Source organism: Microtus ochrogaster, linkage group LG9 (genome assembly GCF_000317375.1).
Source record: "Microtus ochrogaster isolate Prairie Vole_2 linkage group LG9, MicOch1.0, whole genome shotgun sequence".
In the NCBI taxonomy this organism is placed as follows: domain Eukaryota; kingdom Metazoa; phylum Chordata; class Mammalia; order Rodentia; family Cricetidae; genus Microtus; species Microtus ochrogaster.
In genome coordinates, this window is record NC_022034.1 from 13,962,431 (window position 1) to 13,987,525 (window position 25,095).

Sequence of the window (25,095 nt, forward strand, 5' to 3'; positions counted from 1 at the left end):
GGACGGGACCCATGTTTTTACCCAAGGCCATGGTTCCCTTTTCATTATCCTCCTTCACTTTTCTCAATACCCTGCGTTCACCCTGATAATCTCACAGATGAGCTTAAACATGTTTCTAAGAACCTGCTTTGGTGGCTAGTGTTGTCAGTCAACACCTTCGCTTTTATGGGCTTCCATGTTGCCTGCGGCTTCTCCGAAACCCAGCACTCTATATAGCCCAGAGGTGAGGCTCTGCCAGTGTCTCACTGAGCAGCCTTTGTGGGAAAGGTCTGTCATTACAATCCGGAAGTGTACATTACTTCCCCTAGTAATAGATACAAAAACATGAAAAGATGATCATCGTCGTTTATTTGAAGAGAAAATGTACCATTGACACACACCAACTGTAACCAGTCCCCCCACCCCCAACTCAAGGCAATCCTCCTGCCTCAGTTCCCTGAGGCATTATGGGTATGAGCCACCAGGCCTGTCTTAGGGTTTTGTTGCTGTGAAGAGACCATAGCCATGGCAACTCTTATAGAGGTGGTGATTTACTCTTATAATTGGGGTGATTTACAGGTTCAGAAGTTTAATCCATTTTCACTGTGGAGGGAAACATGGCAGCATGCAGGCAGACATGGTGCTGGAGAGAGAACCGAGGGTTCTACCCCTGGATCAGCAGGCAGCAGGAAGAAGACAGTGAGCCAGTGAGCCTGGCTTGAGATTCTGAAACCTCAAAGTCCACTCTACAGTGACACACTTCCTCCAGTACAGCCACACCTACTGTAACAAGGCCACACCTCCAATAATGCCACTCCCTATGAGCCTCGGGGGGCCATTTTCATTCAAACTACCACAATGCTCCTCTTCAATTTCTTCACAGTCCAGAGTTTTGACAAATCTTTTTTTAGCCACCAATATTCTAGGCAGATAGCATGTAGAAACAGAGGAGTAAGAACGTCATTGTTAGGGCGTCACACTGGATTTAACAGGTTCTGACCCTGCTCTAACAGCTATGACCAGCAACCTCAGCCGGACTGCCCATGCTGAGTCCAGTCTCTCTCTCTCTGCTTCCCCCTCAAAAAACTGCTTTGTTGGAGTTGTAACCTCAGTGGGTTCCAGCTGTCCTAGAAAACTCAGTGCTTGTGGAAGGTCCTGCCTGGCATGTCCGTTCCTCAGTACTGAGAATGCTCTCCGGGGTTCAAAACCTAATTCCAATTCCCGGGCTTCTAGATTAACAGTTTCTCAGCCTGTGGGCGTGACCCCTCTGGTGGTCGACTGATCCTTCACAGGGGTCAAATATCAGATATCCTGCATAGCAGATATTTACGTTGCAACTAATAACAATAGCAAAAGGATAATTATGAAATAGTTATGAAGATGATTTTATGGTTGGGGTCACCACCAACATGAGGAACTGTAATATATTAAAGGGTCACAGAATTAGGAAGGCTGAAAACCACTGTTCTCAATTGTTACAGAGAGCCTAAGTTGGATCCTTCTAGCTGATGCAATTGACTTTCACATAGAGCATGAACCTTGGGGTTCCACATCCTCTCACACTCCTTTTGTCAGCGGGCGTGGGTAGTATATGTTACCATGGAGACATAGACCAATCCAGTCTTACCTTGTCCTTCTTCGCTTAGACTGGAACCGTTCGACAAGTCATTTTATTCACTGGTATTAACAAACATAACTAGCGCATGGTACCGCGTGGTCATTTTAGCCTAGGAATACACACAGCAAGTGACACAGCAGACCCCTGTGGATACCACACAAGGCTCTGCACAGCCCTGGCTGTGAACGGTGCTGCCTTCCCCACCCACAAGGTGTGCAGAGGGCAATAGAGCAGAAGCACTGTGTGGGGAGGTCCTTTATGATTTGCTGATGGGATCTTCAGGTAATTTGAAGACCAATAGATCTTTGGGCTATTTTGAATTCCAACAGATCTTTAGGTTCTTTTGGCTTTCCCGTAAATGTGATTCCCTCAGGAGAGCACACAGGTGGACATAATGCCACTTCCTCAGAGTATAGACAGACAGAAGTCAGGGCAACATACAGAACAGCAATTACTGACAGAAATCGTGGACTTGCTGTTAGGAGAGCCTGCCACAGCCTCCAATGCTCACTCTGCAGCAAGGACACTTAGCTCCTATGTGCTGGGGCCCAGAAAGAAGCTGTCTGACAAGACTAACAAAAAGCAAAAGGTTTTGTTTCTTCCCAAGTATATTTCTGTGTCCCCAAATGTATTTTAAGTGGCTATTTTCACAAAGGCAATATTACTCACTATATCGTAGTGTTGTTATAGACTTTACGCTGTCGACCTTATTGCTACTCAGATGAAGACACCTGAATGAGTAGTTACCAGTCCACGACCTACAAGCTTTCCGACCAGATGTTTCAAATTCTTTAATGACTACTGAAAATCTCATTCTATATGGATGAAAGAGATTCTTTCAGGCACTTACTAAAGTGAAGGAAACCAAAAAGTTGTTTATGTAACTTAATAGTTTGGAGGTTAAGTTAAATTACCAAACAGTCGTACCCACATTTCTAGCAACATGTTCTGTTGTTGGTCACACAGACCCTAACTTTACCCCTGCTGTTTAAGCACATGCTCAGGCCTTACTCTACCATCATTGCTGGGCAGAGTGGTCTCACGGGAAATCCCCTGTATCATCTGACAGACACAGTCTCGAGGCCGGCTTTCCCGAAGACCTGCAATATACTAGCCCAATAGCTAATGGCCAGTGTGTCAACCTCTGCCGGCTAAAAGGGCCGCAATGAGAATCTGATAGAGCTGTGGAGAAAAACTGGCCTTCAGTGAGATGATGCGTTTATACTCCTAGCAGGGCTGGGGACATCTCAGTCAGTACGGGCTAATGCAACAGGCGCCAACTCTTAGGTTCAGTCCTCAGTCTAACACCATCCAGCCCGGTAGAGCACACCTGCAATTCCAGCACTCACCTGTGATGCACGCGGGAGGTGGAGGCAGGAGAGTCACTCTCAGTCACATAGTAAGTTCGAGGCCAGTCTGGGAAAACCTAAGACTGCCTCAAAAAAAAAAAAAAATTCATAGCATACACATAGAGAAAAAGCAGCCATCTTGCTTAAGGCCCCTTTCAATATATGCCATTTATACACATCAGCTCAGTTTTGTTTCACCTCTCAGCTGTAAGTATATGGGGGTATACACCACTGTTTAACTAGTACTTGGGGCAGGGAGACAAAATGATTTTTCCCAAGCCCACTGAAGACAGTAAGAAGGCTCTGGCCCTCCTGGCCCATCTGTCCTTCTACTTCACACAGCAAATTAATGAGGACTACTGAGAATTCAAGAACAATGGCAGTGGGTTTTTGATCCTACTGCACGTACTGGCTTTGTGGGAGCCTAGGCAGTTTGGATGCTCACCTTACTAGACCTGGATGGAGAAGGGTGGTCCCTGGACTTCCCACAGGGCAGGGAACCCTGATAGCTCTATGGGCTGACAAGGGAGGGGAACTTGATTGGGGGAGGGGGAGGGGGAGGGAAATGGGAGGAGGTAACGGGGAAGAGACAGAAATCTTTAATAAATAAATAAACGGAAAAAAAAAGAAATGGTAAAAAAAAAAAAGACCCCTCTGTCTAACGCACTTTCCAATCAGTTGCGGCAGGAGAATAAATAGCTCTTGCCACTTCGATCCATCTTGTACATCCATTGTCCACGAGCACGCTAAAATGTATTTCTAGGGACAGCCTTGGGCCTGGAACAGGTCAAAATCCATAGACATGCAGGACACATAGTTACCATACATGGCCTGTTCCTATATGTTCTTTGTAAGAAAGCCAACCAGCACAGGCTCTGGTTTGATGGTATAAGGGGGCCCTTTTGTTGCCTGGACCTGCTGCAGACCAACGGTGAACTCTTAATGTCAAGGTCATTTGAATGTTGTCCTCTATAACTTGTGCTTCCCCTTTAAGGAAAGCCATTACATACAGTTAGCATGTAGAGGGCATGACCAAGACTGATCAGAACTGCACGACTCCCACCACAGTGCCAGAAAACCATCTATTTCCCCTCCCATGGGCTCCTGTTAGACCACCTTCAACGACAGTGCACGCTTTCACTGTGTGTCCTTTCTCCAGGTTTCATGGATCGAGCATGTAGCCCAGCCACTCAAGAAGAGTGGGACAGAGCCAGAGACACAGGACCCAGGACCAGGTCACTGAAGCCACCACACACACACACACACACACACACACACACACACACACACACACTTCCGGAGGCTCTGCCTTGCACTAACAGGCTATGAGAAGAAAAGCTCTCGAGCAGGTAAAGCATCAAATTGTCTGCTGTTCATTTGGCTTGGCTATTATATGCTCGGGCTGTTTGTCTCCAGCGAGCACACATACAACCCGATGGCACTTTGTCATTTTAGGAACACTTCTAATTTTTGCTGTATTTAAGAAATACAATAGTCATGTCAGTTCATTTATTCTGCACTCTTGATAATCACCTACCACGTACCTAGCTGAGACGTCACCCAAATCATCCGCCGCATCCTGACGCTGACCACAGAAGCAAAATGGAGACACGAACTTTAAATTCTTACCCTCACTATTTTCAACAAATATATCTGTCATTTCAAGAGCCATTTCCTTGGGTTGAGAAGAGCACGGTGACAGGGGCTGGGGGCAGAAAAGACAAGCACAGACAGACAGACAAGTGCTCAAGAGAAACCAAGCAGCAAAGACAGCATAGAGACCAAACACTTGCTGACACCTCAGACTGAGACAAATCTTCAAAGCTCACCTTGTGCCATGGCTGAGTAACCAGTGTTTCTATCTTGGTAAATCATTGCTAAAAGAACCATGTTGGAGTCCCCAGACCTCAAACAAGTGGGCAGCGGGGACCGCCAAGCCAAGGTGGTAGCCAGATTCTTCTCAGTTTTTGACTCTGTGACAGAACAGACCTGGAAGGCGTTGGCTTGCACCCTTCCGAGCCGGCTGTAAGCAGGTGGCAGGCCACCTCTCTAGCCCTGTGGTACATCCATGGCTCTTTAGTGGCTCCTCCCGAAATCTCCCGTCTGGGCACCCACCAGGCCAGAACCTCTCAGGCAAATGTCAGCGATTACTCACTGCCAGGTGGCTTCTGACGACGCTAGGGAACTTAGGTAGCAGCGGAGAATCAGAGATTGACAGGGCAGGGGCAGTGAGTCAGAGAAGGAGGGGTGCACTGCAGCTGAACAAACAATAGAAGGGGGAGGCGGAGGGGGTAAGAAACAGACGGATTAAAAGGGGAAGAGAAATTTGACAGTACCCTTGCAGAGAGTGCCTTCGTGTTTATGTGTGTGTGTGTGCACGCGAGTGCCTTCGTGTTTATGTGTGTGTGTGTGTGTGCACGCGAGTGCCTGTGGATGCACTACGCCCACGTGTGTGGAGATCAGAGGTCAACGTGGGATGTCTTTCTTAATCACTCTCCACTTTCCTTTTTTCTGATAGGGTCTCCCACTGAATTTGGAGCTCACCGGTTTCGCGAGGATGGCTGCCTGGCTGACTAACTAGCTTCACGGATCTGCCTGTCACTGTTTTCCCAGCACTGAGATTATTACGTGAACACATCACCATGCTCAACTTCTTACATGGGTACTGGGGATTTGAACTCAGGTCCTCGTGCTTGCTGAGCAAGCATTTTACCCACTGAGCCATTGTCCCGGCCCCTGAGGGTACGGTTAAGACCTCTCTTTTCCTCCAACATTGATAACATACCTGTGGTCTCTGGTCTTTGTGCTACATCAAGAAAAGAGGGAAGCTGATTTTTCAAAACTCAAACAGCCACTCTTTGCCCTCAGCAGTTAGCAGAAGGCACCCAAGAAGACCACCAAAGGCAAGAGCCACACTGTGCGACTCTGAGCAGGGCCCCTGGGTCGGGTTTCTCCTCAACCTCTCCTGCCTCAAGCCCTGAGAGCTCCCGATGGTGACAGCTGAATGCTTGAGGAAGCGACAAAATGACTCAGAACAATTGTGCAGAATTTTTTTTTAAAGTATAAGCGGCTGCGTTGTGGGACCCAGACATTATGAAAAGGTGACAATGGGCTCTGAGGAACAAAAGGCAGAAAAGCTGTGTTGAGGTGTGAACGCACCTTCATTCAGTCTGCACAATGGAGTTCCCACTTGACGATCTGCACGCAAACAACAATGTTGAAACAAGGCGTCAGCGTGACTGCCCAGTGGCTAACGTCTGGGCAGGCCTTCGTGGAGCGGCTTTTACACCACATCCTCCCCACTCTTGGTAAATATGAAAGATTAGATAACATTCAAGGCACCCAAACAGTAGCAAGCCCAAATTAGACCGCAACTGTGCTATTATTTTAGAAGAAAAGGAACAAGACACAGTCACAGACTGATCTGCTGGAGGGGGGGAGTAGAGGGAGGAGTCAGGGAGCTCAGCATGAGGCTCGGCTCATGGCAGCCTGGGGGACCACCCCTACTTAGGCACCCCTGCACTGAGAGGATAACCACCCCCTCCTAACCCACCAGACGGCCGTTTGTCTCAGCAACCAGGCCTACAACAGTTTAGCTGAGGCTCAGTATCTGAAATCAGACTCTTCCCAGATTCACTTTTCCCCCAGTAATTACAGAAAATAAAAGTTTTTGAGACATCCCAACATCATCATACAGTGAGGCCAGTGGTATTCAGGAATGTGCCAATGCCATGCAACCATTGAAGTAATTAATATATTCTGGTAGAAACCTAATAATTGTTTGCCATGGGGTGGGGAGTGTTGTTAATTAACCCTCTCCGTGTCTTTTAGAACATGAAAGACTAGAAGAAAAGCTCTAGTAGCTAGTTTCACCTGGGCTGGCAGACGAGAAGATAAAAACCAAGTTCCAAATGCCACTGGAAGGCAGGAAAGAAGGCTCAGTGGGCGAGATGCTTGCTGCCATAGCATAGGAGGATTTGAACTCAGCTCCTCCGCACCCAGTTTCAAAGCCAGGTGTCGTAAGATGCACACGTAATAGAAGCACTGAAAACTCAATGCTGGGAGGATCTCCGGTGTTTGCTGGTCAACCAGTAGAGACAAACAGGTTTGTCCCACGCTCAGTGAGAAACCCCATCTCAAAAAAGTCAGGTACACTGACACAGAGGAAGACATCCAAGGCTGACTTCTGGCCTCCACACACAAGTGAACATGGACTTTCACACAAACTTGCACATATACATGAACATGTACATACACACGCACACAGACAAAGACCACATGATCAAACAGCCATGACACTTTCCGTATCATCAGTACTTGATATTAATTCTGAAATGTCAATAATTTAATGTCAGCACCAAGATTAACAGTCCAAACAGGCTAAGTCGGGGCTATAATCTCAGGGATCACAGACGTCCTTACGGGGAAACCTCGCACAAGGGCATCGCATTGCTGATCCCCGTCACATACCCCAGGATTCTGTGCAGTGTTATATAAGTGTATGAGCAATTTTCTAGAGGTTTCTAGGGGGTTCTAAAGCTTTCATCCCATTCTCAAAGACCCACTCTACATAGTTACCTAAATAAAGTACCTAACCTTCCTGACCTTCACTCACCAAGACCTTAAAAACCTCCATACATCTGAGAGGTTTTAACCTCAATCAGTAGGCGCTGTGCCAGACCACAGATAACCAGTGCTGATGCCAATCAGATTTTTCTAGAGTTTGATTTTCTTCTAAGCAGCTTGTCTAATATTAGGCAAAGGATTGCTCTCGATCAGAAATTTGGGTAGAGGAATAAGCAGGGAGATGTATGGCCTCAGGGCTTACACTCAGACCAATACAGAAGTCTAGTGACTTCAGCCAAGGACAAAGCCATTGTCAATCAGTCCAGGACGTGGGACGAAATCTACCTAACACTTCTACTGAATCCATCATGGGTCCATTCCCCCTAAGAATGTTCTAGAAACTTCAAGGAGGGTTCAGACTGAGAGGAAGGGTTTGACCTGAGAAATTCAAATTCTGTACTTTCTTCTCTGCCACAGAGTGAAATTATGGGAGGCTTCCGTAACTGTTTACCAGCGGGCAGGGGAGCTTAAAAAAGGAAACCCAGACGCAGAACTGGAGGGCTGGAAGTATGGAGGATGAAGAGGAATGGCCCAGGAAGATCACCACTCAGCCCCATCTTGACTTTCTGCAGGTGTGACAACACAGAAAGCTGGGGACAAGGAGTACAGACTGCAGACCCCATTCCTCCACCTATGGTGACTGACCAGCTACTTCATCCCCTGGTGAGGATAAGCGGACCCCTCTTAAGAGTCTCATCTCAGACAGGATGAGAGCACAATCATGGCTCCTGCTTGGAGCCAAGGGAGGGAAAGTGCAAGAAGGCCAGGTGACGGGTGCCCTGTTTGCGGGGGGTGGGGGGCATCTCTCTCTGTAAGCAGACATGGCCAGGTGACGGGTGCCCTGTTTGGCAAGCATCTCTGCCCAGTCAGGGTCAAATCCTTGGGTGGCCTCATCTCTGGGGCATCTCCAAGTCACTTTCCTGTTAGTCATCACCCCAGCCGTGAGGAGAGGGCATGTAATTATCCCTTCAACACTTGGGTGCCTGACAGCAAGTTAATTTCAGAGCCAATGCTCCACCTGACAAGCCCTGCCCCCAGCCCTGCTCTCTGGGGTGATTCACTCTGCCGCCCTACAGCGCAGCCTCTTTGTGGCTTCAGGGTTTTTTTTTTTTTTTTTTTTTTTTTTTTGTTTTTTTTGTCCTTCCTTTTTCTTCCAGAAAAACAAAACAAACAAACGAAAAAAAACCAGAATGTAAAGGGAAAGTGCAGAGATGAGTAAGAGAGCAGAGACATGGGGACCCTGAGGAGATGTCACAAAGGGACCACAGAACCTGAAGATGGAAGGGCAGGGAAGGAAGGGAATGAAGGACCTCCCAACCTCACTGAGCCAGGTGCTATTGACCCCTTCCCTGTGATAACCATCAAGAGCCAAAAAGGACATGGGGTACCTGCTTTCTAGAGTTGTTACCTGATACCTCAGGGCTACTTTGTCTCTCAGGTCATCTTCTAGAACCTCCGTCTTTCTGGGGACTCCAGTGCTAGACAGCCACACATCCCGATAACATGGGAAACCGCATGGTTTGTGCTCCACTGCAGGCAAACTCACAGCCTCAGGGCCACACACAGCCCCACGTCTCATTCAGTGAGCGGTCATCATGTCTGAGGCTTCACACACAGCTGAGTTTGCCATGAGGTGACACTCAGGTCTGTGCATCCCAGCCCAGCTTGCTCATAGTTCAGACGCCGATAACAGCCCTGTCCACATTTCAGATTTCTCTCATTCTGGCATACAATCTGATCAGGGGAATCAGTCATGATGATGGGGATGAGGCCAGCTGCAAGAAGCAGGGAGGAAGGACATGGGCAGGGTGACTCCTTCCCAATTCCTCCCTTCGGACAGGATTCTGTCCCCAGGATGAGGGCTAGCTGCCCCAAGCTGCTTTCAGAACAGCTGCTATGGTCACATCTGCACCTCTGGGGTCTCAAGTTACTCTACAGTCCAAGTTCACGGCTTGTCACTTTTGGACTGTCTCTGACACCCTGAATAGAAAGGGGAAGAGTGATATCTCTAACTCTGCAGACTTTAAATGATCCTTGGCGGGACAGGACCCAGGGGTGACCTCTGCATGTCACACCCCATTGGTCACATATTAGCCCTGATGACCAAGGACAGACTCAGAAGAGCTGAACACTGAGAGCCTGCAGTTAGGAACATGGGATGGAGGGCAGATATCTAACTACCAGGAGATCAAATGTTCTTTCAGGCTGCAGGGAAAACTCAACCAAGTTGCCTCCACTAAGTCCAACTAACTTAGCACCAGGTCTCTTTTCCACGGGAGTACAGCGCTAAAATACAGAACGCTACTGGAGAGCCAAATACAAATTCTCAGCAACCTGCTCCTTCTCCAGCTCATATGCACCCCACCTCTCACCTGAGAGGACCTCTCTGACCTCCCTGAGTGACTGGACACTCAAGGAAGAAAGCAGACCAAACACACAACTTCGCTACTCTGTCTCTACAGCCAATGTATGGCAATCCCCCTGAGAAGACTTCCCTACATCTATTATGTGTTATCTGTATGACTACAACAGAGGAGGCTAGAGAGATGGGCTAGAGGTTAAGAGCACTGGCTGCTCTTCCAAAGGACTGGGGTTCAACTCCCTGCACCCATAGGGCAGCTCTCGCAACTGTCTGTAACTCCTGCTCCAGGGGATTCAACACCCTCATACACACATGCAGGCTAAACACCAATGCACGTGAAATAAAAATAAACGAATCATAAAAAAGACAACAGAACACTAAGTGGACCCAATTTCTAAGGTCCCTGGTGTCTGATTCTTTTTTTTATCCCAGAGAACAGCTCAGGAGACTTTAACCACTGATACTAACTCCAAGAAGGCTGGTGGGCACCTATGGTGTTTAAGTCATACTCATATTAATTTCAGTAGTATTTTACTAGGACATTCATATATTTGTATGTGAATTCTTGTCTGGCACTGAATCTCCCCAAACCCCACTCCTACCCTCCCCCCCCAATGAAGATGCCAAGACTTGAGTAGAGTATTTACTTGTAGATCTGTCAGGGGAGACTACTCAATCCCCTAAAAGATGAATAACTCGGCCCAGGTGACTGATAAATCCTGATATAACAGGATTCAAACTCAGCTTGCTCACCTAGTCAATATTTCCTTTTGGCATGCCACCGCCTGAAAAGACGGACTTCATGAAATGAAACCATCAAGGGAGAAGGTCACGACGGCAGAATGCCATGCCCGAGTCACTGTTTAAGGAACAAGCATTTTACCTTGAAGATACCATCCCCCTGCCCATTAAAATAGGGTTAGTTCAGATGACTTCTATTTAAAAATAGGTATGCTTAGCTTTAAGAAAAGACCATGAATACATCACTCCACTAAGAGCAGCTCTGCAACAGCCTACTGCCCCTAAATGAACGATGCTTAGTTTAACTTTCTAACAAATCTTATCTTACAACCCAGAAGGTCCTGGGGCAATGCTGGAAACTCAAATGTATACACTTAAGGAATGCTGGGGCTCAAATCATACTCCCCAAAACCTTCTCCTTTAGCTTCAGCTTCTTCGCTATGTAAGCTGTTAAAAAGCAATTCATGTGAGAAACTTAAAAGGTTGAGCAAAATGAGTGGGCAGGAGTCAAATATTAAATGCAAGTTATGTTCCCCTGGTTACAAGGGAGCTAACTGTCAGTGTGTATTCTTTTCTTCTGCCTTGAACACACAACGGGGCCAAAACATATCTTTAAAAGTGATCAAAGCACAAAGAACAACAACACACAGTTGCTACACTGTACATCTCAATTCCCAATGCTCCCTCTTCTACCAACACGACGCCTACAAACTGCAAAAAATAATCGCAGCCACAGCTACACTAGGTGATTACATAAAATTCCTCTCAAATCTAGAAAATTAACTGAGGCAGAAGAACTACACCAGAAGCTCTGCTCACCTTGCAGAAAACAGGTTTTCCCTTTCTCCTTCTCTTTGCATGTATTTACTTCACGGCCGTAGCCCAATGCAAGCATGGGCTATGCTCCCAGGAACCTGTTCAAGCAGAAAGCGATTTGCAACAATCCAATTCTCTCCCTCACTTTAAAATACAGTACACAGAGGAGACGCTTCTGCACAGCTCTTTCTGACATCCATTTCAAACTGACAAAACTGTTTTAGAGATTGACTCCCAGACCTCAGAATGAGAAAGGTGAAGTTGACACTACCATAGAGCCAGTATACAAAAGTTCTCCTTGCGTCTATAGAGTGCTTCAAAATTGCTCTCAGGACCCCTCCCAAACAGACCCAAACCCTGCTGTCCGCACAACAACCTTAGACATTGTTAGCGTCCCCATCAACTTTCAGTCCTGAAAGAAAACATGCATACATGACCGCTCTTGGATCAAGACCTGCACCCTGGAACCCCAAGCCTGCATTTACTTACATGCTTGCACAGAAAAAGACAGGTTCAGAGGCACCTGTTCCTTCTCAATGGCAGAGAAAGCAGTTTAGAGTCCGCTGCTGCTGGAAAGCGTGGAAGGCACGCATCCCCTCCTGTTCTCATCCCCAGGCAATGAAGTGAGAGAGAGAGAGAGAAAAAAAAAAGAAACCAATCCCAAACGGCTCTTGCCTGTCACATCCACAAGGATGTCCTAGCTCCACCAAGTTCTTTCTCTGCTGCCTGGAGATGGTGCACCCCCTTCCGCTAGATTCCTACCCCAAACTCTGAGCCTGCCTGCTCCAGAGAGGTACCAGGAGGTTACAGCAGATGTAGAAGGAACGGCAGACCCACCAAGTGACACATGTCTACTGCTAGTTCCCAGTACTTGAGTGGCTTGTCTGTGGGAGACTGCTTAACACACCTGGAGAAACCCCCAAAACAAAGCAGAAACTCCTTCAACTCCCTCGCCCGAAGAGAAATTATTTATTCCTTTCAAACTCCCCCCCCCCATCATAATAACGTATGCCAACGGCTAACAATGCTAGAGAGAAAAAAATCCCCTACAGGAGAGGCTGACAGGGTCACACAAAGAGCTGTGACAGTAATAGGCACCCTTAAATAGAGACAAGGCAATCAATTATGAACCATTTGCAGAAATTGTGGGGCTGTCAAAAGCCTTGGTTACAGCTGCGTTTCATCAGGCCAAGCTTCGTGCCATTTTCAATGGAAATTATTCCTTATTCTTAAAGCTAGAGTACTTGTTAGTAAAATACCCCACATGGCCCAGGTTCAACCAGAATCTAATCTGAAAAGAAGTTAATGACCCCTAAGAAGATCCAGGAAGCAGAGGCAGGTCCTCTCTCTGGAGAGCAACCACCTCCTGCAGGCCTGAGCAGCTGTCTGCTAGAGGGCAGTGTGCAGGCGCCCCTGGAAGAGTTGCTCCCCGGCACAGGCAAGAAAGACACCACATTGCATGAGCAACTCCCAGTTCACGTCTGTACAAACAGGAAGAAATCCTGGGAATAGATGGACTGGGGAGAGGAGGATTCAGTCTGGAAAGTGCATGCTCTGGAAGCTCGGGGATCTGAGCTGAGAACCCATGTAAAAAACATACAAGGCCTTTGGGTATCTCTACCCACCCCAGGGGTGGTAGTGGCCAGACAGGCAAATCTCAGAGCTTGCTAGCCAGTCAGTCCAGCCAAAGTTCAGTGAAAAACTGTCTTAAAATATGGAAAATGTTAGAGAATACTTAAACCTATTCCCAATGTTCATCTCTGGCATACAAATACAATAACAACAACAACAACAACAACAACAATAATAATAACAGCAAGAACAATAAAAAACAACCTGGTCTGTGTGGTAGTTTGAAAGAAAATGGTTTCCAAAGGCCCATAGGAAGTGGTACTATTAGAAGGTGTGGCCTTATTGGAGGAAGTGTCTGTCAATGTGGAGGCGGGCTTTAAGGTCTCCTATGCTCAAGCTGCACCTAGTGTGGCTCACAGTCTCCTGAGGGTCAAGATGTAGAATTCTCACCTATCCTTCAGCACCACATCTGTCTGTAGGCCACCATGTTCCTCGCCATGGTGATAATGGACCAAACCTCTGAAACTGTAAGCCTGTGCCCAATTCAATGTTTTCCCTACAAGAGTTGCCATGGTCATAGTGTCTCCTCAGAGCAACAAAGCCCTAACTAAGACAGTCTGTAATCCCAACTATTAAGATCCCTAAATATGACAATTTCCTGCTCTTTTTCTCTATATCCATCACAACTATTACTTTTGGTGGTCACTAATCCACTGTTTCCAAGAAACAAAGAAGGCGTGAGCAGACTGACTGCTGGACATCATGCTATTCTTCAGAGCCCTGCAGTCCATTATTAGATGGAGTCATGTTCAAACCTGTAAGTGACTACTTTTGACCTGGAAGAAATTGGAAGTATTTCATCTACTCACTCAGGCTGGGTGTTCCTCATCCAAAATGTTGCAAAATCCAGCATGCCAGCATGGCAGGAGAAGCAGTGTCCCACCTCTGCCCTCTGGGGCAAGGCCGTGGCCACAACACAAATGTAGTGTTAACACTGTACAATCTTATTTTTGCATTGTGTGTACATGGTGCATATGGAACACAAATGGACATCATATCAACCCATGGGTCTTTTCCCGGAGATAGTTCTCAGATGGAATGCAGATATATCAAGATACTCAACCTGACCCTCTTCTGATATGTTCTCTGATAGCGGTATATTCTTCATGTTTTAATAAATAAAGCTTGTTTGAAGGGCAATGGAAAGCAGTCACACTAGTCAACCATACAGGCCAGGTATCGGTTGCACACACCTTTAATCCCAGCAGCCACACTACTTAGCCACAGACGGTGGTGGTGATGCACACCTTTAATCCCAGCACTAGAGAGGAATATAAGGTGGGGTGAGATAGGAACTCTCTCTCTTTCAGTCTGAAGACTTCTTAGAGGTCAGAGCTCTCTAATGGCTTGGCTGCTTTGGTTTTCTGATGTTCAGATTGAGCCCCAATATCTGTCTCTGGGTTATTATTATACATGCTACATTCTCTGCTCCATTTTTTTGGTGTGTGTGTGTGTGTGTGTGTGTGTGTGTGTGTGTGTGTGTGTGTGTGTGCTTTCTCCCCTCGCCATTTTTTATGTTGTTTTTAAGACAGGACCTCACTTTTCTTGCTCTGGCTATCCTGGAACTCATGATGTAGACTAGGCTGGCTTTACCAGTTTTCCAGTTTTTTATAATGGAAAATAAAACTTGTATCATCCAAATTTCCCCTCAAACTTGAGCTTTCATTTCTCCACTTCTAATGGATGTAACACTGCTCACTTGTTTTTTGCTTAGCTGTGACACACAATGTCAGGGAATAGTTGGAAATGACCTTACTATGCTAATTCTTTTAACTTCTCACATCTCTTTCATCGAATCTTTTTTTAAAAAAATAAAAGATTAAAAAGTAAAAATTAAATTTTCTTATTAGGAACTCAAGCAAATTATCACTGAAAGAAAAGCATTATACTCAACAGGGTTGAGTGATCTTCCTCCAATTGTTGCACTGTGCCTGTGGCCTGAGGCACCCTCACTGCCAACACAGAGCCAGTTCCAAGAGTCCTTCGAGGAATGTGGCTTCAAGAAAATTAAGGCAAAGCAAACAGGACTCGTCAAGAGGATATTCTGTGATCCTCTGTTCCATGCACAGAAAAGACAGCTATAATACTGAGCTTTCTACAAAGGTCCAACAGAGAGAAAATGGAACTGTAGCATCTTCAGAGGAAAAAAACAAAACTGTGTCCTGGAATAAGACTGGACATCCAGGACCATGGAAGAACTACAGAAGCAGAAAGGGCCCTCAGGAGCCTGCCGGGAGCAGGGCTGGGCTGGAAAGACGGGGGAGGGGCTGAGCATGCAGCAACCTGAGGCTGGTGGGCTCTCACCTAATCCACCTCCTCAGTGGATGCCAACTCTGAAGGCTATGCTACATGCCACTTAAAAAGGGCCCAGGCCCTCAGTGTCAGTCTCAGTTCAAATGACATGTGATTCTACAAGAACTAGCATTTTAGAGACATCTATCGCCAAATATCCTCTATTTCTGTTTTATATTCAAGTAAAAAAAATAAGGACTATAAATTTGAATTATAATCTCAAATTCTAGACTTGAAGGGGTAAGATCATGAACAACCGGAAAACGTAAGAATGGAAACAAAGACAGAAAATGCCACTGAGGACATGGGTGAACTGAGCGCTGGTCCATGACCGCTATGCTGCAGGCAACGTTTGCACCTCCCGTCACAAAGCCAAACATGGAAGAGCCATGATCTATCAAATCCCTCCCAGCCACATACCCCAACACCTCAAGGTAAGGATTTCAGTGGACTCGTGGATGCCAATTAACCACTGCAGTCTCGCTCACAAGGCACTAATGTGTCAGCCAATAGATGGATGGTAAATAGAATGAGGTGTCTACTTGCAATGGGATATTACTTGACTTTAAAAAGGGGTGAAAATCTGATACATTTTATCACACAGATAAACAAAGAAGGCATCCTGCTAAGTGAAAAAAGACCAGGCAGGACAAAACACAAGGTGAGACCTGTGTTCTGCCATTGTCTATTTTTTTGTGGACTTCTTTTTTTTTTTTTTTTAAAGAAATGTTTTCACATTACTCTCGAACTTGCTATATAGCTGAGAACAACTTTGCACTCCTGGCCCTCCTGTGTTCACCTCCCAAGTACTAGGATTAAGGCATGCACCACCATGCTGAGTGAGGTTCATATCATTTTGCTTTTATAGCAGGACATGGAATTCGCAACTGAGAAGAAAGTTCAGATGAGACCATGGAGTGGAAGTAGATGGAAAGTGACCCTTAACAGGAATAGAGTCGAAAAAGTTCTGGAGGCAAAGGGCAGTGCTAGTGGAGGGTACCCTGATCACGCGCCATACCACTGAAGTGCACATATGAGCATGGTTAAAAAAGCAAACTATGTGAGATATATAGATATAGATACAGATAGATATATATACACATGCATGTATATGCATATGTATTTTATGTTTGTGAGTATTTTGCTTGTATGTATGTCTATGTAACATGAGAGTGCCTGGTACCCACATATGGTTGAGAGAGGGTGTTGGGTCCCCTGGAACTGAAATTAAAGATAGTATTTTGCCATGTGGGTGATAGGAATTGAACCCAGGTCCTCTAAAAGAACAGTTAATGCTCTTAACTGCTTGAGCATCTCTCCAGGCCCTTGTTATGTAAATTTTACTACAACCAAACATTAGAAAAACAACAGTACAAAAATAATAATTTAGCTTTGGTTTAAAAAAAAGTTAGGGATAGGGATAATAACTGACCATGACTTTCCTGATACCCAAGGTTAGGACTTCTGCCTCAGATTTCTAAGCAGACTTCCTGAGGTAGGAATGACCCTGTTTTCCTTACTCTTTAATGGCGTGCCAGAAGCCAGGATTAAAGTAAACGGGCACTGTAAGTCCTCACTTCAAACGAATAAATGGATAAAATGCAATCCCCAGAAACTACATAAAAGCCAGTGGGGGCAGGGCACGTCTGTAAGCCCAACACTGGGGAAAAGAGGAGGGTCCCTGGGATTCACTGGCCAGCCTATCTAGAACGCAACAGGTTCAAGTGAGACTATCTCAGAAAATAAAGACAGTGATAGAGAAAGACACTCAACATCAACCTCTGGCTTCCACACACATATGAGCATGCATGAACAAGTAAACTCATACATGGACACACATCACACACACGCACACACACACTCACACATATGAGCATGCACAGGCAACTGTACTCATACATGGGCATATGTCGTATACACACATATATGAGCATGACTGGACTATTTAGGATGTTCTTCTATATATGTGTTGCTTTTATTTTATTTATTTATTTATTTATTGGTTGATTAATAAAGCTGTTTTAACCAATGACTTTGCAGAGTAAAGCCAGGAGGGAAATCTAAATAGAGATATATAAAGAGAGTAGGCAGAATCAAGTGTGGAGTCCCAAAAATGTGAGTCTATTTCCACGTTAACCAAAGGTCAGAGAGTTGGAACTTACCTCTAGTTCCTTCAAGGTTATTGTGCTTCCACCTCAAACAAAGGTCTCACCTAGATGTAGACCAGAGAGTTCTGCTCTCTCAAGGTTATTGTCCACAGACGTGGCTAATAGCCAAACTTTGTATTCCAGGCATAGAGAAGTAGATATGTTCCTACCTCAAGAGTCTAAGGATCTAACTAAAGGTCTAGTTCCTTTACGGAGATAATGTTGAATTCCACCCAGGGAATGATTTGCCTACAGAATGTTTTGGTCTAGGGTGTGAGCATGACTTGCTTTGTTCTAGCAGAAGAATGTTTAACAGTAGACGTAGCCCATGACCTTCAAATGGCATGTTCATTTCCTTCTATCATGTTAATGTAATTTTTTGTCTTACTCCTACCTTTTGGGGTCAGGGGTATTTTAAGCAGTTGGAAATTAAACACAGGCTAATTTCAGTACTCACTGGAATTCCCTCCTAATACCATCCTATGTGTTTCTCCATTTTATTATTTTCATTCACGTCTTTAGATTCTTTACTATATTTCTAAATCCCCATGCCTCTTCCCTGGCAAGAAGTACTGTTGTCGAGGCTGGCCCCCAACAATCAAGGGGACACCATGTAGCTGTCAAAGGAAAAGGATGCCAGAACCTTACCAACCTTACCAGTAGGCCACAGTCTTGTGGTGATACATGAATTAATAGAAATGGGTTCATTTAAGATGTAAGAATTAGTTAATAAGAAGCCTAAGCCATCGGGTCTGGATGGAACAAAAAGAGCAGTCTCTGATTACATAATGACACCCAATGTGGGGCAACTACATCCACATAAAACCTGAGAGAGCTTGGGAATAAGTTCTAGACACAAAAGAACAGAGTTAAGCATGGCTTCTTGGTAGCAGCATCCTCTCAGGTGGACTCTGTTTGCTAGAGGCAAGCAAAGATGCAGATCCTTTAAGAGAAGACTTCCTAACACAGCATTAGCAGCAAAAACTGCTCAGCTTCTTTGAAAGACAGCTTCCCGCTTGCAGCACAAATAGCATTTGTTCTTTCAGGAGGTCCTGCACTTAAATGGTGTCACTAGTTGCTTAATGTGACATAGACCTGCTGCATTCCTGGAGTTGGGATGGTGAGCATGACTCACAGAGGTGATAAATGTGCCTCCGCCATGTTGGGTGGAGCAGAGCCAACAGGTAGGGCTGAAGAGTTGGTCCTAGCCACACCACCTAGTATTTTAAAAAAAATGCACTCCTGGTCAGAAGATGATTACAGATATGCAATAAAGACAGATTCACACATAAAAGACCTCTAAAAGAGTCACAGCGTGTTTTAAAAAATGTATGTAGACTTGGGAGAAAGAAGAAAATGAGTACAGACAGTTATAAAAAGAAATTGTTTAAAAAAAAATAAAACTCTTTAAAGTGACAGTAAAAGTAATATAAAAGAGATTAAAGTGAAGAAAAATAACTCACATAAGATGGAATATACAGAGAACGTCTCAATTTTATATATTATTGTGTTTTCTTTGAATTTTTTGATTGCAGAGAGACATTTGAATCTGGGAGCTGCTAAGTTAAACCAATGTGAAAGTATCTTGATTTCAAATTTTGAGTCTAAGTATATGTTACTTTGGAAATATTTCCATAGAAGATGAGAACCTATGGATTCCTTCCAGGCTAATGTGGTTTGATGGAACAAGACTCCCCAAAAGGTCTCCATGAACCCAAAAGAATACTTTGCCTAATAAACAGTAAAAAGCAGTTTGGAGAAAACTACAACCAAATTCCCAAAATGATTGTTTATAAATGTTTGTTTTCATTAAAGGAGATATGATATAAAGATAAATAATTTATAGTGGTATGGATCTTGGTCTATTGATACAAATTTAAAGTCAATTTTGTTATATGTATATTTTACTCTTATTTAAGGTGTTGTGTTTGTGAAGTTCATTTAAAATGTAATGTATAGTTAAGAAATAGAGATTAGTAGCTAATCATCTGTAATAATCAAACTTTTAATTATGTTAATTAGGTTTTCTAGCTATACAGAGATATATTTCAGTTAGATAGGTAATCTTTAGTACTTCAAAAACTTACAGAATGTGATATTTAAAAGGTTTTTAAGAACTTAGATTTTTCTCAACAGTGAGACATGTCTGTTTCTGGCAGCACCAATTACTTCAGAGAGGTTGATGGCCATTGAAGAAATTCGTCATGGAATTTGCCTTCAATATGACAAGGCTAACCATTTGGGCAAGAAACTGCTCTTGCCTGGACTTCTTGATGTTATGTTGTATGAAATGGACATGCAGGACCCATAGAAAAAAGACTACTGAATTTGTCAAAAGAGGTGAGACAGTCCTTCAGGGTTCCTGCTTCATGAAAGAGTCTGGCAGACATTCTGCAGGACACAGAGAAGTGACTGACAAACTGCCAATATAGATGGAACTATCTTTCAAATATCTTGCTTCATGGAAAAGTCTGTCAGATACTATGGACCTGTAGGCTGAAGATAGATGCCCCAATGTTATAGAAGAACTTTGGGTTACTGTCTAGGCAGTGAGCTGTCTCTGTCAATTCTAGAGTTTAAAAGTTGCTTACAATGTACTTCCTGTTTATATAGGTAATATTATATCCTTCTGGCATCTTTGATAGAGTTGAAAACAAATAGTTATAGTTTTTCTTTGTTATGATAAAAGATAAATAGATGTCAAACTTTACAGTCTCAAAGAAATATTGTAACTATAATTCTTGCGTGATAATTATTTTGTATATGTTATTCTACTGTGTTAAAGTTAAAACCTTCCTTTTTATTTAGAAAGAAAAAGGGAGATGATGTGGGATGTCTTTCTGTATATGTGTTGCTTTTATTGGTTGATTAATAAAGCTGTTTTGGCCAATGGCTTAGCAGAGTAAAGCCAAGTGGAAAATCCAAGCAGAGATATACAGAGAGAGTAGGCAGAATCAAGGAGATGCCACGTAGCTGCAGAGAAGGGTACTGGAACGTTGCCAACCTTACTAGTAGGCCACAGCCTCATGGCAATACATAAATTAATAGAAATGGGTTAATTTGAGATGTAAGAGTTAGTTAATAAGAAACATAAGCTAAACAGTGTTGTAATTAATATAATATCTGTAATATTATTCAGGTCTAGGCAGGTGGGACAAAAAAGAGCAGTCTCTGCCTATGTAAGGGCAAGTGTACACATACATGAACATTTATCACACATACATGATCATGCATGGACAAGTGTACTCATACAAGGACATACATCACACACTCACAATCACACGTATACATTCACACACACACATGAGCATACATGGGCATATATCATACACAAACACACAAATAAATTTTCATTTTGGTTTTTCGAGACAGGGTTTCTCTGTAGCTTTGGAGCTGGAACTAGCTCTTGTAGACCAGGCTGGCCTCGAACTCACAGAGATCCACTTGCCTCTGCCTCCCGAGTGCTGGATTAAAGATGTGTGCCACCACACCCAGCACAAATAACTTTTTTAAAAGAAGGAACAAACAGGTGTGGGTGTGGCGATATTTACCTGTAATCCCAGTGCTCAGAGCTGGAGCCAAATCAGTCACTGTTGAGTTTGACACCTGCCTGAGCTACACAGTTAGCTCTAGACCAGTTCAAACTAGCTCAAAAACCAAAGCAAAATGAAACAAACAAACAAACAAATACATAGACCAAAACAGCAACAACAAATCAAAAAAGTACATGCACACACTTACATAGGGATTTCAATATTTAGAAGGACACAGGCTTTGCATCAGCTAGTGGACCCAGGAATAGGAAAATCCATTTTTTATATCCCCAACCTCAGGGACTGGTAGGAATTAGCGCTTAGCTGCCTGGCCCTTACCCGAAATGTCTGCTCCGTCTTCTCTCTGTGAGACACCTGATCCAGGGTGCCATCTGTCTGACTCCTTTTCAGGCCTGTTGTGATATCAGGGACATTGCTGAAATCTGCAGGGGAAGACAACAAGCACAAAAGACACAAAGGTGTGGTCATTCCCAGTGAGCAGTAACGGTTGCCTTAAGAGTCGACCCTAAGAGAAAAATAGAGACAAGAAGGAAATTGCCGTCATTAAAGACGCCAGTGTGTCTGTCCTATTCACACAGCTGGTGCCTGCAGGGGCAGATCTGAGACCTTGCTGACTGACAGCAGCATTTTCAGGGGCTTCTGGAGAAAGAGAAGAGCATAATAATGGCTTCCCTGCCTTGTCACCTCTCCTGATGTGGCACAAACCGCTACACTAGGCTCTCAACTCCAATAATGCCTTTGGACCAGAAACCTAACAGCAATGACCTTTGTTGGTAGCTCCCTATTTTTGGCTAGGAGAGAACAAAATTGCCAGGGATATCTTGGAAAACAAATGACGTAATACCACAGACATCACTGGCAAGTCACAACTTGTTCACTTGCGAGTGTGATTCCATTTCTGGCACCAATTGCAGCTTCATCCCGAGAGCAAACCCTTGCCAACCTCCTTGTATTGGTGGTGAGTCTTAAAGCCTACACTTATTATATATACACGCCCGCTTCAACAATTCTCTCCACTCAATTTTAAGTTAATGAAATTCCAGAGAGATGGAAAGACCTGCCTCTACACAAAAACGGCACAGGTTTTCCTTCCAATTCTGGTATTTGATAGACCTCCCCCCCTAGGAAAAACCAGATGGTTTCAGATCCCAGGCAGCTACAACAAGTAGTTAGACCATCTGAGTAGGTCAAACTCCAAAATAAGCTAAGTGACAATGGGACTGTCGGGCAGGATTGGGCAGAGAGCCACCGTAAGACCTGGAGATGCTCAGCCTTGACTGGTGCGGAAGGATGCAAGCACTCAAGTCACACTGAAGATGGCGTAGGGGTCTCCAGAATGCATCCCAGTCTTCTACAGAAATCTACAGTTCCACCTTCTCTTTCTCCTTGCCTCTTCCAGCATCTCCTCCCACCCTGCATGGACACCAAGTCACACTCCAGACAATTGTCACTATAAAATTAAACAAGCCAGGTGAGGCGGTACCCATCACAAAGGCAGGAACAGGCCCTGGGGAAGCTCTGATTAGAGATGAAGGCAAGTGTGTCTGGGACTGCCTCTCCCAGGCCCCTATCACTACATGAAGCAACTACATGATAAAAGGAACACTAAGCAAAAATGTTCGACCTCGGTTCCTCCACTATGGTCACCTTATTCCGTTGTGTTCTCCCCTTTGGACAAGGGAGACCAACTTTATCATGAATACAAGGAAAATCTTCCTGTTCCCATGGACACAGCAACACAACAATGCATTGTTCCGTCGCTTGCTCCATCCATCCATCCATCCATCCATCCATCCATCCATCCATCCATCCATCCATCCAATATGGGCTTTTTGTGCACCAGCTATTTCCCATGAGACTATGAGAGGTGCTAGAGATGCAAAGATATGGAAGACAATCTTGGGTCTGCTCATGGGAGGATATAAGCCATGAGTGACAGTGGGGAAAAGATTGAGCTTAAAAAGAACACACAGGGCTGAGAGGGACTCAAGAAAAACTCACTCTCCCTGCTCATTAAGGGGTTTCATAAAAAGGAAATGCTTGACAGAGTCTATAAATCTGAGGGATGCTTATTTGTCTTAAATATATAGGCAATAAATAAGGCAGGGCAGGCAACAAGGGAATTTCATGAGTGGGAAGCAGCTAAGAAAAGCCAAGCTGAAGTCAATCAGGGACTATGATGCGTTTGTATACAGAAAACTGCCTGAGATACAGGAATGGGAGGAGAGTAAGGCCTGGGCAGCAAAATAAATCGGAAGTAGATGAGGTAGAAGGATACAGATGTTTACAAAATAGGGTAAGAGCAAACTTTAAATTTCAATAAAATGAGCAGAGAAATGACAGCATTTGAGGAGGTGGACCCCACACAGCCCTTACTTCTATAAAGTGTGGCAAGATACAAAACGCAAACTCATCCGAAGAGACGCTGGATTTAGTGTCTTCGGTGGTTCAGCTGATGGGAAACCCTAAAGAGGGCAAGGCATGGAAATTTCAAGCCTACTTTTGGCAAAGCTAAGATACAACTGGATCTTCCAGCAGGAGATGGTCAGTGGTCCAGCCAAAAAGGTCTTCACAGATGTGGACCTGGATGTCACTGGGATACACCTAGTAAGTTGTACATGACACCGCCCACATACATGACACCTCCCACAGAAAGTATAAAGATCCTCTCGAAAGGACCAAGGATTTCAGAGGGCTGCAGCTCGGTTGGTAGAATACATAACAAGCATGCACAAGACCCTGAGTTCAATCTTAGGAACCACATAAACCAGGCACGGAGGCATTTGCCTGTAATCTCAGCAGTAAGGAGGTAAAGGCAGGAGGATCAGAAGTTCAAGGTCATCCTTGAACATAGCAAGTTCAAGGGACTGTCTCAAAAACAAAACAAAAAGACAAAAGAAAGGCTAGGTCTCTGGAAACACCAATGCAAAGGATGTAGGAGAAATAGAGGCAAAAAACAGTCAGAAAAACAAGAAGAAAAATAGAGTAACATCACAGAAGCCCCACAACGGGCAAGTACATCGCCTAGGTAACAGAATTGGATTAGCATTCTGCTGCCTTCACCCTGTAAACAGCAGGCTCCATCAAGCACAGGAAATATGACACAAAGGTCGTACATGTTTTTATTCACAATGGAGACTGTGACAGCAGCCCTCTTACACCTGGCAGGTGCTGCATGCTGGGGACAGAAACAAGACTCAGTCTCCCATCCCAGGAAGGGTTCAGACCACACCAGGGCAGAGGAGCCCTGGAGCCTGAGGGGCCAGATGGATGTGAGTGAAAATAGCATGGGAGGTGTGGGAGTGGGTGCCGAGCTAATTCTGAGTCATCCATTGAATATATTTACAAAACTTTGAAACTTATGGGAGACTCTCCCAGCCACCATGGGTCTCATAGGCTCATTGACTTCCCAAGACCATGCCGCAGGTAAGGAAGAGAAAGGTGTGGCTTGTACCCAGAGACTGAACATGGATATACATCTTGTTAGGACCCTGTCCACTCCAAGGAGCCCCTCCACCACCTTCATCTCCTTAACCACAGAGAGCTTGTAGGTACTTCTGGTGCTTTCTGTGAATGCAAGCCTGGGCAGGCTAGCCCATGGGAACCAATTTCATTGCACCATCCCCTGGGACCCAGAGAAGGGTGCTCTAGACATCTTTGAGAGCTGCCTCACCATCCAGATGTCACAGGCACAGTGTATCTGAACACATAGAATCCCCAGGATGTCAATCATGAGCTAGCATTGTCCTGGAGATTGGCAAGACTCTAGGAGAGCCAAGCTCGACACAGTCGATGGCTGGCAACCTGCCTTCAAGAGTCTAAAACTTCACCAGTGACCTATGTGGCAGTTAGTATCAGTCATCACTTTGACAGATACCTAGGAGACGAACCTGTGGGCATGTCTCAGGGGGTTTCTAGATTAGGTTAATTGAGTAGGATGACACACTCTGACTGCTGTGGCATCATTCAATAGGCTGGG

At 44.8% G+C, this 25,095-nt stretch overlaps 1 protein-coding gene across 4 annotated transcripts in view; it reads right to left on the bottom strand.

Annotated features, from left to right (window-relative positions):
• The window catches only part of Tiam2 (T cell lymphoma invasion and metastasis 2), a 143,793-nt gene that overhangs the window by 27,570 nt on the left and 91,128 nt on the right, over positions 1 to 25,095 (bottom strand). The window contains exon 15 of one of the 4 annotated variants that reach the window (XM_026787339.1): positions 21,435 to 21,538. In XM_026787339.1, coding sequence (XP_026643140.1) covers positions 21,435 to 21,538 — 104 coding nt within the window. Of the gene's footprint in view, positions 1 to 4,775; positions 5,020 to 11,494; positions 11,584 to 11,980; positions 12,295 to 21,434; positions 21,539 to 25,095 lie in introns of those variants that run through there. The other 3 variants (XM_026787340.1, XM_026787342.1, XM_026787341.1) reach the window with 3 other exon arrangements.